Genomic DNA, 15,056 nt, shown 5'->3' with positions numbered 1-15,056 from the left:
TGTCATTTGTGGGTGTGTGCGTGTGTGTGTGTGTGTGTGTGTGTGTGTGTGTGTGTGTGTGTTTGTGTGTCGTGCACGTGCACGTGCAGGTGATGGATGAGTCGGAGCCCTGTGCGCTGCCCGGGGGCCTGGCCAGCGTCAAGAGGCAGTTTGAGAACCAGCAGCAGTTTGCCTCCTCCTCCCACTTCCAGCACAGATCCATCCAGGTATTCCCTCTCTCCATCCATCCCTCCCTCCCTCTCTCCATCCATCCCTCCCTCCCTCTCTCCATCCATCCCTCCCTCCCTCCCTCCCTCCTTCCATCCCTCCCTCCCCCTCCCTCCCACCGCTCCCTCCCACCGCTCTCTCCTCTCCATTATTCATTATTTATTCAAGGTTGCTCGGTAAAACACGCGCTCTCTTTAATCCTCCACCCAGTCTTTTTCTTTTTCTTTTTCTTTTTTATCGGAGGACTCGCGTCTCCTATCTGCGTACGCTTTGTCTGCCGGACGAAACCAGGAAACGCTCTTAATTCCAAAAGGTTCTGGAACACGGGTCGTCTGATACGATGATGATCGCTGCGGCTCCTCCGTGGGAAACAATAGAAAAGGAAAGATAAGATAAGATAACACTTTATTAATCCCCGGGGAGAAACAATTACGTTTTCGCAGCAGCGGAACAACAAAAGGCGGCCTTGCTGAAAATATTCCAAAAGAGGGAAAAGCACCGCCGTCGGCCTGAGATTCCACGACGTGTTCTGTCATTTTTCAAGACTGATTAATAGTGAGAATATCAAGACGTAACAAACAAGAAGGTGTTTTTTGTTTGCTGCTTGGTTTGGACGCAGATATACACTGACCAGCCACAACATTATCACTCACATTGTGAAGCTCCATCTCGTGCTGCCAAAACAGCCCTGACCCGTGGAGGCACCAACTCCACAAGACCTCTGAAGGTGTCCTGTGGTATCTGGCACCAAGACGTCAGCAGCAGATCCTTTAAGTCCTGGAAGTTGTGAGGTGGGGCCCCCATGGATCAGGCTTGTTGTTCCAGCACACCCCACAGATGCTCCATCGGATCGGACCCTAAACCCGGTCGTCCACATGATGTAGAAGAAAACGTGATTCATCAGGCCAGGCCACCTTCTACCATTGCTCCATGGTCCAGTTCTGACGCTCGCGTGCCCGTTGTAGGTGGTGCGGTGGTGGACAGGGGTCAGCACTGGCACCTTGACCGGTCTGCGGCTACACAGCCCCATACGCAGGAGGCTGCGACGCACTGTGTGCACTGACACCTTTCTATGAGCCATCACATCAAGTGACCGTTCACTTGCTGCCTCATACATCCCAAACCTTGACATGTGCCACTGGAACGAGATGATCAATGTTATTCACGTCACCCATCACCGTAACAACAACACCGTCTGTGCTGTTTTCCTCCGCTGACCTTTTCCCGAGGTGAGCCACTAAATTATTTAAATCCCACCGTAGTTTGCTATCGACCAATCTGCCAAGGCCTGGGCTCCAAGGCCCCGGCACAAAAGCGGGAGGGAAAGTCTAAATCCACGATGGACGAATTGGGGAAGGAGTGAGCGCATGGCATGATGGGATGGTACATTTTAAACAGGAGGGGTTTGACGTCTCTGCCGCTTCACGCATTCCACTCATGTCCATCCCTCCATCCCTCGCAGGGATGCTGTGAGGGCAATTAGAATGACAAAAAGTAACAGTCTAAGAAAAAAAAATAAAGGATAATAAAAAAAAATGAAGTAAACAAAAATAGCCAAATATACAAAGGAAATTGCCCCCACCAAAAAAAAGAAAGACACTTCCTTTCACTAAGAGATATGACCACCAGTTAAGTTTGTGATATTTAAAGTTTGTGTGTGTCACTAACGTAATTTATTTTTAGCTATTAATTTGGTGCCAGTATTGGACGCCACCTGCCTGTAGGATTTGAAGAGGTTCCCTGGAGGGTCTCTGAAAGTCCACACACCAAACAGCAGAAGGATTTAGTTAAGCTCACTCAGTAAACAAAAAATAAAATACTTAGACTCCCACTGCTGCATGCAGATTGCAGTCAGGGGAGGCAGGGATTGTTCTGTTGTGTGTGTGTGTGTGTGTGTGTGTGTGTGTGTGTGTGTGTGTGTGTGTGTGTGTGTGTGTGTGTCTATTTCAATGTATTTTTGAGTGTGTACGAGCGATAGAGTGTTCCCCGACATGTTTCCTTCTACCGCACCACTATCCTGTTAACCACTAAAAACTTAAAATACCTACAACTGTACTTTTATTATTATTGTTGTTGGTGTTGTTTTTATCATCATTATTATTATTATTATTATTATTATTATTATTATTATTATTGTTGACTTTATTATTAGTTTTATTATTGTTATTGTTACTGTTATTTTCTAATATTGTTATTATTATTATTATAATTATCATGGCCTACTAATAGTTAGGGACGCAAGACTGGTGAACGAGTCGGTCGTTTCGAACAAATCTTTTAAATGAGTCAGGGGTCTGGAGTCACTCCGGCAAAAGAGTGAATCTTCAACTCACAAACTAAAAATAATCACTGAGGACTTAACTGAACTTCAAGGCGAAACAAAGGACTGGGTATTTGGTGTAATTCATATTGAATGTGATTCATTTACACTTCCGTATTCCACCAAAATGAAAATATTTGACCGATTTGAATGATTCTTGAGAGAACCGACTCACTGTCGTGCACTGTTCAGGGAGTCCTCCCTCGCTCACTGTGCATTGCACCAACTGAACCAAACAAATGAGGAGTCGGAAAATCAAACAACTGTTTTTTTCGTTCGTCATAAGTCGTTGAGAACCGAATCTGAAAAAAATATTCGAAACCTTTCATCACGGCTGATAGCTCATGACTTTCAGTGTTAAACTTGTTCAGATGAACACAAGCTCGTTGGTCTTTAAATAACATGCTATTTTACCTGTGTCTTATCAGGAGACGTCCAGCTCCTCGGAGGTGACCACAGTCAGGAGCAGCACCAGGGAGGTTCTTCCAAGCACCAACACCTTCTTCCATGATGAAGAGGAGGTAAAGGATCCAACCAAAATAAAAAAAAATCTGAAATAGTTTTGACTTCCCATATATCTCTCAGGTTTAGGAAGAAGGACCTTTTAGATGTAGGGCTATTTGGCGGGAACCTTTCTCATTGTTTATAGATAAATAATTTATTCTAAACAATGTAGTCTTCTATCTTGTCGTTCATTTTTAGGATTATTGTAACAGAGGCCTATGTAGAATAGTATATTTCCTATGTTGAAATATACTATTTTGCCACTAGTGCAATAGCTATAATTATGAGTTATGGATTTTCTGGTTCGTTCGAAATTCATGGCCCGAGTTCTCTCTGTAATTCACTTTGCTGTAGTCAATTAATAATTTCAATTAAGTGTGTTAAATTACTCATCAGTCATTATATATTTTCTTGACTTCTATCGACTTTCATCTATCCATCCATCCACCCACCCACCCACCCACCCACCCACCCACTCACCCATCCTTCCATCCATTTTTCTTTTGCAGGTGATGCATGATGTGAGGACCCAGCATCACAGTGAGGCTGCGGGTTATGGAAGTCATTACAATGAAACAGGTTTGAAGCTACATTATTCGGCTCTCATGCATTTTACAATTATAATTTGCATTTTTTTTCTTTTCATCACAGCGCTACTTGTGCTACTGTATTAACCACAATCTCATTCATGGCTAAATAAGGAATGAGGGGGTAAAAAAATATTGGAAATTGGTGCAACCCCCGAAATGAAATGATGAAATGATTGACTTGAATTGAATTCAGTTGTTTTTGTGGTTATTCAGCGGTTTTTGGAGAGGAGCTTCCCAAGGTCTCCACTCAGGCTCTGAAGCAGCAGTATGAGAAGAGCATTGAAGAGGCCACGCCCAGCAAGCAAATTAAGGTACTGTATCATAATATCTTAAGAATATCAGATTTATTTTTGTTTTTTCATCAAAAGTGTAAACTGGTACATTTTCATATACTGTACACTGCATTTGTCGTGGCAAGGACTGGTGTGTTTCCTAAAGAAGTCTGGCTTGACCAGGCTTGACCAGACTTTCTGTGAAAAATATAATTTTGAGGTAATTGTTTTAAAGCTTTAAAAGGAGAGCGGAATTAACACATAAATTCAAAAATAGACTGCATTAAAAAAAATAAAGCAATAGACAGACAAAGAGACAGATGGATATAACTCTCTTTCTAAGACACCTAAACACAAATTATTTTTTTTAAATGAATTACTGCGCTCAGCCCTGCTCAAACAATGCAAAACACGGTTTTTCCTCCTTCTCCTCCTCCTCCTCTCCTTCCTCCTCTCATTTGATCTACCAACGCCCAACGCTTCTCCTGAACCCACAGGTCGATGTTGATTTCAACCAGTTCCAATGGGTTCAACCAGTCATCCAGTCCAACCAGTCGTCCAAATTCTCAACCATGACCACCTATGGAACCTCTTCCTCCACCGTAAGGGCCTCTACTGCCTCTTCCTCTTCATCTGCCTTGGTGTCCCATGAAACCACGGAGGCCTTTCCCCCACCTCCACCACCGACAGATCTGCTGCAGGTACCGAAGGAGGTGGAGGAGGAGGAGGAGGAGGAGGAAGAGGAGGAGAACCTTGAGTCCTTCGTTCCGCCTCAGCATTCCGTTACCAAGGAACAATACTTCAAGAACCGAAGCATGGCCGAGCTGAAGCGCCTCTACAAGCACATCCACCCGGAGGTCCGCAAGAACCTGGAGGCTGACTTTCTGAGTCAGCTCACCGAAGCAGAGAGGTCTCGCTGGGAGAGCGAGGACATGGCGGGCATGGGCGAGGAGGTGAAGCAGGCCTGCTACGTGTTTGAAAATGAAGGAGGGAGCCCCGGCAGGAGTTTGAGCCCGGACCGCGAGTCCCTGGAGTGGGACGAGATCCTTCGAGGCGAAGTGCAGTCCAGGCGCTGGATGTTTGAGAACAAACCGCTGGACACGATCAGGGACGACATCCCGGACGAGAACGAGGCGAGGAACGCCATCGCCCAGCAGGAGATCATCGCCGGGAAGGACGTGAGGTACACAGCATGGATGTTTGAGACCCAGCCCATGGACGCGCTCGGGACGGAAGAGCAGGATTCTGCGGAGCAGTCCGAAAAAGTGTCCGATCTGGCCAGAGGTGATGTTCGTACGGCAACCTGGCTTTTTGAGACGCAGCCACTGGATTGCCTGAACAAGATCTATCAAGAAGACGAGCACATGCTGGAGATGGTCATCAATAAAGACATCACGGGTGGCGATGTAAAAACTGCCCGGTACCTCTTTGAGACCCAGCATCTGGACTCGCTGGGTAAAATGGAAACCATCGAGGAGAGCAACTTCTTGAACCTCAAATCGGAGCTGGAGGAGATAAAGGGGGAGGTGAAGACGACCACACGCATGTTTGAGACGCAGCCCATGTGTGTCATTAGGGGAGACTCGGGGGAGATGCTGGAGATCACCACCATCTGCCGTGAGGAGACCGCAAAGGGAGACGTGAAGACGTCGCGCTGGATGTTTGAAACCCAGCCACTCGATATGATCAACAAGGACCCGGGCCAGGTGAAGCTTATCTGCGGCGTGTCCATGGAGGATGACTTCCAAGGGGGGGTCAACAAAGGTAGGTGGCTCTTCGAGACCAAGACTCTGGACTCTATTAAGGACGAGGAATTGGAGAGCGGCAGGAAGCAAAAGGAGGAAATAATTGGAGCCGATGTGAGGAAGCATTGTTTGGTGTTTGAGACTCAACCCATGGATTCTCTTAAAGACAATGCTAACGCTAGACCTTTACCTTCTGAAGAGATTGTAGGTGGGGATGTTCGATCGGCCACATATCTGTTTGAAACGGTACCGATGGAAAACCTGAAAGATCTGCCTGAAGTAGGAAAACTACAAAAACGGGTCACATCTGAGGAGGAAAAGGGTGATGTGCGGCATCAGAAGTGGGTGTTTGAAAGCCAGCCCCTTGAAAACATACGGGAAGAGAAAAAGGAGATCATGCGGACTGTTAACATCGAGGCTCTGGACACAGTGGATGTGACGAACTACAAAGAGAAGTTCGAAACCATGGATTTGAGTAAGTGCGAGGGAACACAAAGAATACAAGTTGAGGGTGTTACAAGTGGATCTGTCAAATCCAACAAGGTTCTTTTTGAATCCACCCCCATGTACGCCATGCAGGACAGCTCTGGCCACTACCATGAGGTGAAAACAGTGAGGCGTGAGGAGGTTGTGAAGGGGGATGTACGAAGCTGCAGGTGGATGTTCGAAACACGCCCGATTGATGAGTTTGATGAGAGCATCAACAAGTTTCAGCTGATCAAAGGAATCTCAAAGCAGGAGATTGAGTCTGGGGACGTTAAGACGGCAAAGTGGCTCTTTGAAACCCAAGCCCTGGATGCGATTAAATTTTTTAATAACTATGAAGGCGAAGAGCATAAAACCAAGGAAGATATAGAAATTCAGAAAGGGGATGTGAAAACTTGTAGGTGGTTATTTGAGACTCAACCCATGGACGTCCTGTACGAGAAGGAGGAGAAGAGTGAGACCGATGTTCAAGAAGTCCAAAAAGGAGACGTAAAGACGTGCACGTGGCTCTTCGAAACCCAGACGCTTGATAACATACGCGACCACACAGAGTCCGAGTCCGAGACCATTCTGAAAACTTGCACCGTTAAACAGGAAGACATTCACGGAAAAGACGTGCGCCTGGCTCGCTTTCTCTTCGAAACCGAAAACCTCGAGAACCTAACGGGGGAGGACGCCAGCTCCTTCAGGAGGGTCACGGAAATCAACATCCAATCGGGTGACGTCTCCAGAATGAAGTACATCTTCGAGAATCGTTCCTCGGACACTGTGAGCTCCACCTCTGAGGAAACAATGAGGAGGCTTAAGGATCAACAGGCTGAGGAAATCCAGAAAGGGAACGTTATCAACTGCACCTGGATGTTTGAGAACCAGCCGATAGACGCCATTCACGAGGTCGCCAATGAGGCCAGGGAAACCCGCACTGTGACGGACGTGCAGGGCGGAGACGTCAATCAAGGCCGCTTTATTTTCGAGACCTACTCCCTGGATCGGATTCAACAGGAGTCCTCGGAGACAAACATTTCAGAGCTGACCAGTGCCACCAGGGAAGAGATTCAGAAAGGAGACGTGAAGAACTACACCATGATGTTTGAAACTCAGCCGCTGTACGCCATCCGTGACAAGGAGGGACACTACCACGAGGTGACCACCGTGACAAAGGAGGAAGTGATGAGGGGAGATGTGGTCGGGGCCCGATGGCTGTTTGAGACCAAGCCTCTGGATTCCATCAGAGATTCGGAGGAGGTCTACGTGATTAAGGCTGTGACTGAAGAAGGTATAAATAAAGGAGACGTCAACTCGGCCAGATGGCGCTTTGAGACGCAACCGCTGGACGAAATCGCCGAAGACATTAAAGTCAGGTCTAAGACGGTGGAAGATGTCCGGGGCGGCGATGTGAAGGCGGGCAAACAGCGTTTTGAGACCGACGAGACATCCCGCAAGTATGTCAGGACGGTAAGCGTAAGCGAGATCCAGAAGGGGGACGTGAGGTCCGCCACCTGGATGTTTGAAACCCACACGATGGACAAGATCCACGGTGAAGGTGCCGAATACAATGGAATGGACACAGTGACAAGAGAAGACATGATGAAAGGTGACGTCAAACAGTCTGTGTGGCTCTTTGAAAAGCAGCCCCTTGACAGAATCAAAGAGGCCGATGAAACGGAGCCTGCTGCCATCGCCAGGGAGGAAATCCCACAGGCCGACGTCAAGTCAACAACATGGCTGTTTGAGACAACTGCTTTTGACGAGTTTAATGATAGAAACATAGAAAAGACAGAGATAATGGGAAAAAGCATCAAGGGGACATTGGAGGAACTTTACTGTCAAAAAATGGTCAACTCGCAAGGAATTCTCATCGAGGCCGATGAGATTGGCGACGTCCGGATGGCCAAGTATAAACTTATGAGCCAGGAGGCCCCGGAAATCCAAAAGGAGGAGGTTATCAGAGGGGACCTGAACAACATCATGATGAACCTCTTGAACCGCCGGGAAACAACGGAGAAGGGGGTAACGATCGATCAAGAGGAGAGGGGTGACATTAATACCACGGTGAGGCAGCTTTTCAACCAGGAGAAAGGAATCAATGTTGAGAAGGAGGAAATCATCCGGGGTGACATTCAAGAGGCCATAAACAATCTACTCAAGAGCGAAGGCTCTTCTAAACACGGCATTCTCATTCAAGAGGATGAGAAAGGAGACGTAAGAATGACAATTTATTCCCTTTTAAATAAAGAAGACAGCACTAACGTAGAGAAGGAGGACATCATTCAAGGCAACATAAGCAGAGCCGTTCACAGGCTTCTGTCCAACCCTAATGCTGATGAATCCAAGAGGAAGATAAAGGTGGAGGACACAGAAAGAGGCAACGTGAGCTTTTACTCCACCTGCATCGAGTCCGGGGCCTTGGATTACCTCAGGCAACTTCAATATGAGGCCGACGATGCCCCTGAAAAAGTTGCGAAGGAGCACATCATAGGTGGCGACATTGAGGAGACCAAGCTCACGCTGAGGAGGAATCACCAGCACATTGGTCGCACCGTAGCAGAGGACGACATAGTCCCCGGTGATGTACACAGCACAGTCAAAGTGTTCATGACGGAGCCTGCCATTAGCTACAGAAACCTGGACGAAAGAGACATTGTCAAAGGAGACCTACAGGCAGCGCTCGATTCCCTGACCCAGGCCATCAATCAGGGCTCGGCGATAGAGAAAGAAGAGGTTGTAAAAGGAGATATACCTAATACTCTCAAGTCTCTGGAGGAGGCCCAGTGTCAAGCCAAAGAAATTGAGAAGCCGATGATCGTCAGGGGAGACATCAGAGGCGCTCTGGAGTCACTGGAGAAATCTGCAACAGCTAAAACTGAGGTAACTGTGGAGGATTTAGTGCCGGGTGATATCAAAGGTATGCTCAAGTCCCTGGAGGAGGCAAAGCAAGCGGTGAAAGAGGTGGAAAAAGAGGAAATCGTCAAAGGAGACATTCACACCGCTATGCAGAGTTTACATGAGGCGTCGAGTGAGAAGAAGCTTCACCAGCATCAGGTGAGCGAACAAGGCGACGTGAGAGGCACCATACAGATCTTGCTGGATCCCTCCTCCTCCTCTTCCTCCTGCTCTCCCAGGATGCAGCGGCGAGGAAGCACTGAGGGAGACGTGAGAACCTCCATTAAATCTCTCTTGGAGGGTCAGGAGACCATGCAGATGGAAAGAGAGGAGGTGATAAAGGGTGACGTTCAGGGGGCCATAAAGTGTCTGATGGAGAAAAAACAATATTCAAATCCAAAACGCATGTATCCTCCGAAGAAGAAGAAGGCCCCAATAGGGCCCGTTAAAAATCCATTGCACTCAAAGCGAGCGGAGCATGAATGCTTCTCACATGTGGCTCAGAGCGAGAGTCTAATCGCCAATGCAGCCCCCGCTGTTAGAAACCTCGCTCAGAGCGCTGAGTCACAGAGGCAAATACAGAAGCAAACAGGGAGCGAATCAGTGCAAGTTAAAGCTGTAACTCAAGAGGAACGCTGCTCTCTCTCTCTGGCCAAATCGGGCCACACATCAGAGGACTCTCGAGTGATCAGAATAAATGAAGAGAGTGTGAAACACCAGCAAAGAACTCCACCACCCCCGAAGCCGGTTGTCGCAAAGCATAATGTGATTGCTAATAACGAGCAATCAGAGACCGTAGCGCACGTGGATATTAAAGTCACAAAAGGGGTGAAGAACGTGTCGCAGACCAGCATTTTGACAAAACAGATGCAGGAAACAGAGACAATTAAACTGGTTCACAAAAAGGCAACGCAGAAGCACCAAAATGTGATGCAAAAGCAAAGCGTCCGAACGGAGAACACCAAGATTCCAGCGCAGAAGCAAAACATCAAAGGCACGAGGGCGGCAGGCGTCGAGGACCGGAACCCCGACAGTAAGGGGAAAAAAGGGAAGCCCCAAATTCATTTCCCCCCTCCTCCTCCTTCCCCACCTCCGCCTTCAGATTCTGAGCTCTCGCTTCCCCCGCCCCCGTCGCCGGTGTCAGACAGCCCTCTCATCATCACGAGGCATGACAGCGACCTCCTCCTGCCACCACCACCTCCTCCACCTCCACCACCCACTCTTGTGGAAAGCCTGAAGTCTGAGACAGAATTTTTCCCGCTTCCCCCTCCTCCCCCGCCTGACTTCCTCCCTCCTCCTCCTCCTCCTCCTCCTCCTCCTCCCCCTTCCTCTCAGCGGGTGCCTAATGCCCTGCCGCAGCCTCCCGCTGCCAAGCCAGGAAAGCCGGTCGGCAGGCCCTTGTTCAAATTCCCCAAGCCACAGGAATCCCCTCAGCAACATCTCGTCCAGGTTAAACCCAAATGGCAGAAGAAACAGCCAACCCCTCCAGCGGCGCCACCTACTCCCACTGCGATGCAACACAGGGTGGAGGAGGCTTCAGTCCAGGAAACCAAACAGGAAGTGACCAAGCATGCTGAATCATTAGCAAACACTCAAATTCAGTCGGAGTCGACAGCGGCCGCTCACACAACAAAGATCCCCTCAGGACTCCCGGTGGTAAAAGCAACAGCGCCAAAGGAAACACCACAACCGCCTAAAAAGGTGTTCATTCCTCCGATCAAACTTCCCCCGGTGCTGGAACCCACAACCGAAGCTCTGCCGAAGCCCAGACCCTTCGCCCGCAAATTCAAAACCCCGCTCATGCTCGCCGAGGAGAGATACCGCCAGCAACTGATGGACAAAGAGGAGAGCGAGAAGGTTAAAGAAACCACTCCGACCTCTCCCAGCACGCCCAGCCTTTTCTCAGCGCAGCAAAGCGAGAAGGAAGTTTCCACGGAGTCAACAAAAGCTAAGGTCGAAGAACGAACTAAGACCACTAAAAAAGAAGAGATATCAACACAGGAGACCTCTGGGAAGAAAATTCCTTCCCACATCCCTCTGAGCAAGCCTTTGATCTCCGTCTTAAATAAGAAATCAACCCCTGCATCTCCAAATATTTCCTTAGATAATAAGCCTGCCGCCGGCGAGCACTCCTCTTTGGTCTGCTCGGAACAAACGCAGGCCTCGTCCCACGTCATTAAAAAGAGTCAGGCGTCCTCGACAAAGGCTCAGCAAAAATCTCAGCATAAGACATGCGAAATTCAAGTCCAGTCGGGTTCAAATGTGGTGACCTCCACTTCAACCCTCATGGAGCAGCATCAGCAGTTAATTAAAAAATCCAGCACCAAGTCTATCACCGCTGTCCAGGAAAGTATAAATCTTCAAACCAAGTCGGCGGTCACATTGAAAACTGAGGAGGCCAAGGATATTAATGTGGCGCAGGAGGGGAAAAGGACTCCCTCTCAACCCACTAAAATTCCAAAGGTGAGTCCCAGTTTCAAGGTGAAAACCTTCAAAATGCCGACTGAGAGGAATGAGGAAAAATGTGATTTTACCGGGCAAGAAGACGCCGTAGCGAGCGCCTCACATTCAAAGGATGTCGAAAAGATTTCGGAGAAAAACGAAATAAGAGCGGTTCAGATTCAGGAGAGCAGGTTGACCTCGGAGCAAAACCTGATTAAAACAGAGGTGAAAGTGAAAGAGGCCAAACAGCTGCAGCAGCAGCAGCAGCAGCAGCAGCAGCAGCAGCAGCAGCAGCAGCAGCAAGTGAAAGAGATGAAAATGGAGTCTCAAATCAAGAAGACAAAGATGCAAATGTCAAAACAGGAGAATGAACTGAAGCCGCCCCCGACTCAACAGACTCCTGCTGTTTCCATGGCTCAAGAAGTAACCGCGCAGACTCCCCCGCCAAGCCTTTCCCGCGGGCCGGGCCACGGATCTGTCTCCCGCAGCCTCCAGAGCATTAAGACGGAGTGCAACCAGAAGCAGCAGGAGGTCATTGTGACAGAGTGCGCTGTGCGGCAGAGTTTTGGGCGGCAGGAGGCTCTGCATTTGCACCAGCAGCAGGTGAAACACGGATCAGAAACAAACAAAACGATACAGGCCGTAAAATCAAAAGGTGATTTCACCAAAGACAGCGGGAAAATGGCGCACAAAGAAGACGAAGTTCAATTTCCCAAAGAAAATACAGACGATACAAATTGCATATTAATGCAGGAGCTCCTCGCTCAGATAAAAGAGCTTCAGGGCACGCCGAGTAAAATAGACTCAAACGCTGTCAAAGCGATTATAAGCCATGTGCCCGACTGGATGATGGGGACGGATGAAAAAAGGAATTTGGGCGAAATAGCTCAACAGCAAAGTAAGAAGAAGTTGAAGGAGATGATGGTCTACGTGAGGAATATCACCGAGGCCAAACTAAGATTTCTAGAGCAAAGTTTGTCGTCTGTGGAAAAGAAGGAGGAAGATACACCGGCTCCCCCTCCACCTCTGAAACCTCACAAGAAAATATTGGGTGGGCCCACTCCCCAGATATCCAAAATAAGCCTCTCTTCCTCATCCAAAGTGGAGACGCAAAGGAAAGTGGAAGTGAGCGAGGCCATTTCCATCGCTGACCACAGGGTGTCTTCGCCGCTGACGAGCATCCGCACCCCGTCGCCCACTTTCATCAGTATCGAGTCCATCCGGAGGACGGATTCCCCGCTCAGTGTGACCCATTCACCTCCACCCTACCGCTCAGTCGGCACGCCACCCCCACCCCCACGCAGGTCAACATATGTAACCACGCCCACGCCTCACTTCAGTCGGACCACACCCTCCCCGACCCTCAGCCGATCGGAGAGGTTCATGAAGCTGAAGGACCCTATGCCTAGAACCACTCTGGGCATTAGCACTCCTTCTCCTCCTCCTCATCCACCTCCCATGACCGTCACAGAGTCGTTTTCAGACTTTGCGGTCGAGCAGGAGGACTCATCTCTGCTGCACGCAGAACAAGGGCTGGCAGATATGGCGGAAATGGGGGACTCCATGATGACTGTCAAGGACAAAAAGTCCTTTTTCGAGGAAGCTCAGAGGTCCGAGGTCAACCGCACCTACATTCGCAAGGATCCCATTGACATCCCGGAACGCCTGGGACCCGACGCCGAGGAGGTCACAGTGGACAGCGGTGTAAATATTGACCTCGCCAAGGACGATCCCCCCAAGGTCGACCTGTCAAAACTGGTCAATAGGTTTGAAGCGCCGCATCCAAAGGTGTTTTCTAGAAAAGAGCCCATCGTCATCACTGAAAGGCTGGGGAGCGACACGGAGGACGCTGAGGCCGACGACCCCAAAATGCAGAAAGTGGAGGACATTCCTTCATTTAACGTCAAAGCTATAAAGGACGTGTTCGAGATGGGGGAACATAGTTCCCAGGCGGCCAGGGAACTAAGAGAACAGATCGAGAGACGAGAAGATAACCTGAATCAGCCATTGGGCCAATCCGAGACCACATCCGTCACAGAGCAGTTTTCCAGCATGGACGGCTTCGGGAACCTGACCATGGGGCTGGACGTGAAAAGCGAGACCAGTGCACACTCGGAGAGCTCCGTGCTCCGTGGCAAGCCCCCGTCCTACGCCGACGTGGTGAGTGGCAGCGTTCCCACCATGGCGCCTCCTGCTGAGGAGGCCATGAGGAACTTCCAGCAGTCGTGGGCTGAGAGCCAGGAGGTGTTCCAGAACGTGGGCTTCAGCCTCACAGAGCAGAGGAGCTCACAGATCGTCACCAGCCAGCAGACTGTCGTGACGGGTAAAAGCAGGCGCTGCCGCATGAGAGACACTAAAACGACGAGTGGTTAACTTTGTGTGTGGAATGGAATGAAATCGATCGCACCACCAAGACAGAAAACTGGGAATGTTCGGCAGTTCTCATGTGTGTTCTAATATGCATATTCTTTGATTTTAACCTTTTTTTTACTAACCACCCAGCTCAAAGGGGGTAAAATCTAAGGCACTGACAGTTTTACACATTTTTTTGAGTAAAAAACTGTTTGTTTGTGATTGCCTCATGAATGTAAAACTTGATGTCTGCAAATAATTTCAATGCTTGGTTTGATGTGTGATGTTCATTGAAAGAGGATACCGAAAAGCGTATGAATAGATGTAGTTTTGCTTTGTCATCTAGGTTGCATGATGAGGTGACAAACTAAGATAAATGCTAATAATAATCCCTTTCCCGACTCCTCGGCAGAAAACACGAGTTCCAGAGTCCGAACTGTGCACGGGGTGTCGGAAGAGGGTGTACCCCATGGAGTCGCTGATCGCGGACAAACAAAACTTCCATAAGAGCTGCTTCCGCTGTGAGCACTGCAGAGGAACACTAAGGTCAGAGCTCCTTCACAGAGGAATCCTCATTGTGTGTTTTCATTCAATGTATGTACTGCCGGCCTAACACTCGATGTACTGTATGTATTCCTCTCCTTCATAGCCTTGGCAACTACGCCTCTCTCCATGGACGAATGTATTGTAAGCCCCACTACAAACAGCTGTTCAAAGCCAAAGGAAATTACGACGAGGGATTTGGACAGAAGCCACACAAAGAACTGTGGAATGCCAAAAGCCAGCCTACTTCCCCCGAAAAGACCACCAAAATAAAACCGCCAACACCTGAAAGCAAAGTAGTTCTGGACTCCAGCAGGTCCGCCCCCAGGAGCACCGTGACCTCAACAAAGATGGACGCCTCACCGCCGGTCGTACAAAACAAAGTAGTATCAAACAAATTGGTAGATGAAAGCAAAAAGCCCTCGACTAAGATCTCCGTTATGTGGCCTCCTCAGGCAGACCATTCCCCAAAGAAAACCTTTCACGTTGAGGAGGAGATTAAGTTAATCAAGCCAACATGGCCGCCTCCAGAGTGTCCCCCACGGGACGACGACCAGAGTCAGCCTATTAAGCCGCCAATAGACAAAGTGGAAAACAGACAGCGGGAAAACATCTCGGTGCGTGAGCGTTCTTCTCTCCTTGGAGAGACTCCCAAAAGCCCAGTGGAACTCTCACAAGGCGACGACGAGGATCTGGCACAGTCCGAAATAAA

At 48.9% G+C, this 15,056-nt stretch overlaps 1 protein-coding gene across 3 annotated transcripts in view; it reads left to right on the top strand.

The window, feature by feature from the left end:
• The window catches only part of xirp2a (xin actin binding repeat containing 2a), a 65,426-nt gene extending 50,837 nt beyond the window's left edge, over nucleotides 1-14,589 (top strand). For all 3 annotated transcript variants that reach the window (XM_080024326.1, XM_080024325.1, XM_080024327.1), the window contains 7 exons: nucleotides 90-206; nucleotides 2,956-3,048; nucleotides 3,541-3,610; nucleotides 3,835-3,932; nucleotides 4,391-13,772; nucleotides 14,214-14,347; nucleotides 14,451-14,589. In XM_080024326.1, coding sequence (XP_079880452.1) covers nucleotides 90-206; nucleotides 2,956-3,048; nucleotides 3,541-3,610; nucleotides 3,835-3,932; nucleotides 4,391-13,772; nucleotides 14,214-14,308 — 9,855 coding nt within the window. In that variant the 3' untranslated portion in view covers nucleotides 14,309-14,347; nucleotides 14,451-14,589. The remainder of the gene's footprint in view (nucleotides 1-89; nucleotides 207-2,955; nucleotides 3,049-3,540; nucleotides 3,611-3,834; nucleotides 3,933-4,390; nucleotides 13,773-14,213; nucleotides 14,348-14,450) is intronic.
• The last annotated feature ends 467 nt before the right edge of the window (nucleotides 14,590-15,056 follow it).

This window comes from Zeus faber (assembly GCF_960531495.2).
Source record: "Zeus faber genome assembly, chromosome: 2".
Lineage (NCBI taxonomy): Eukaryota > Metazoa > Chordata > Actinopteri > Zeiformes > Zeidae > Zeus > Zeus faber.
This window is presented reverse-complemented; position numbering and strand designations above follow the sequence as displayed.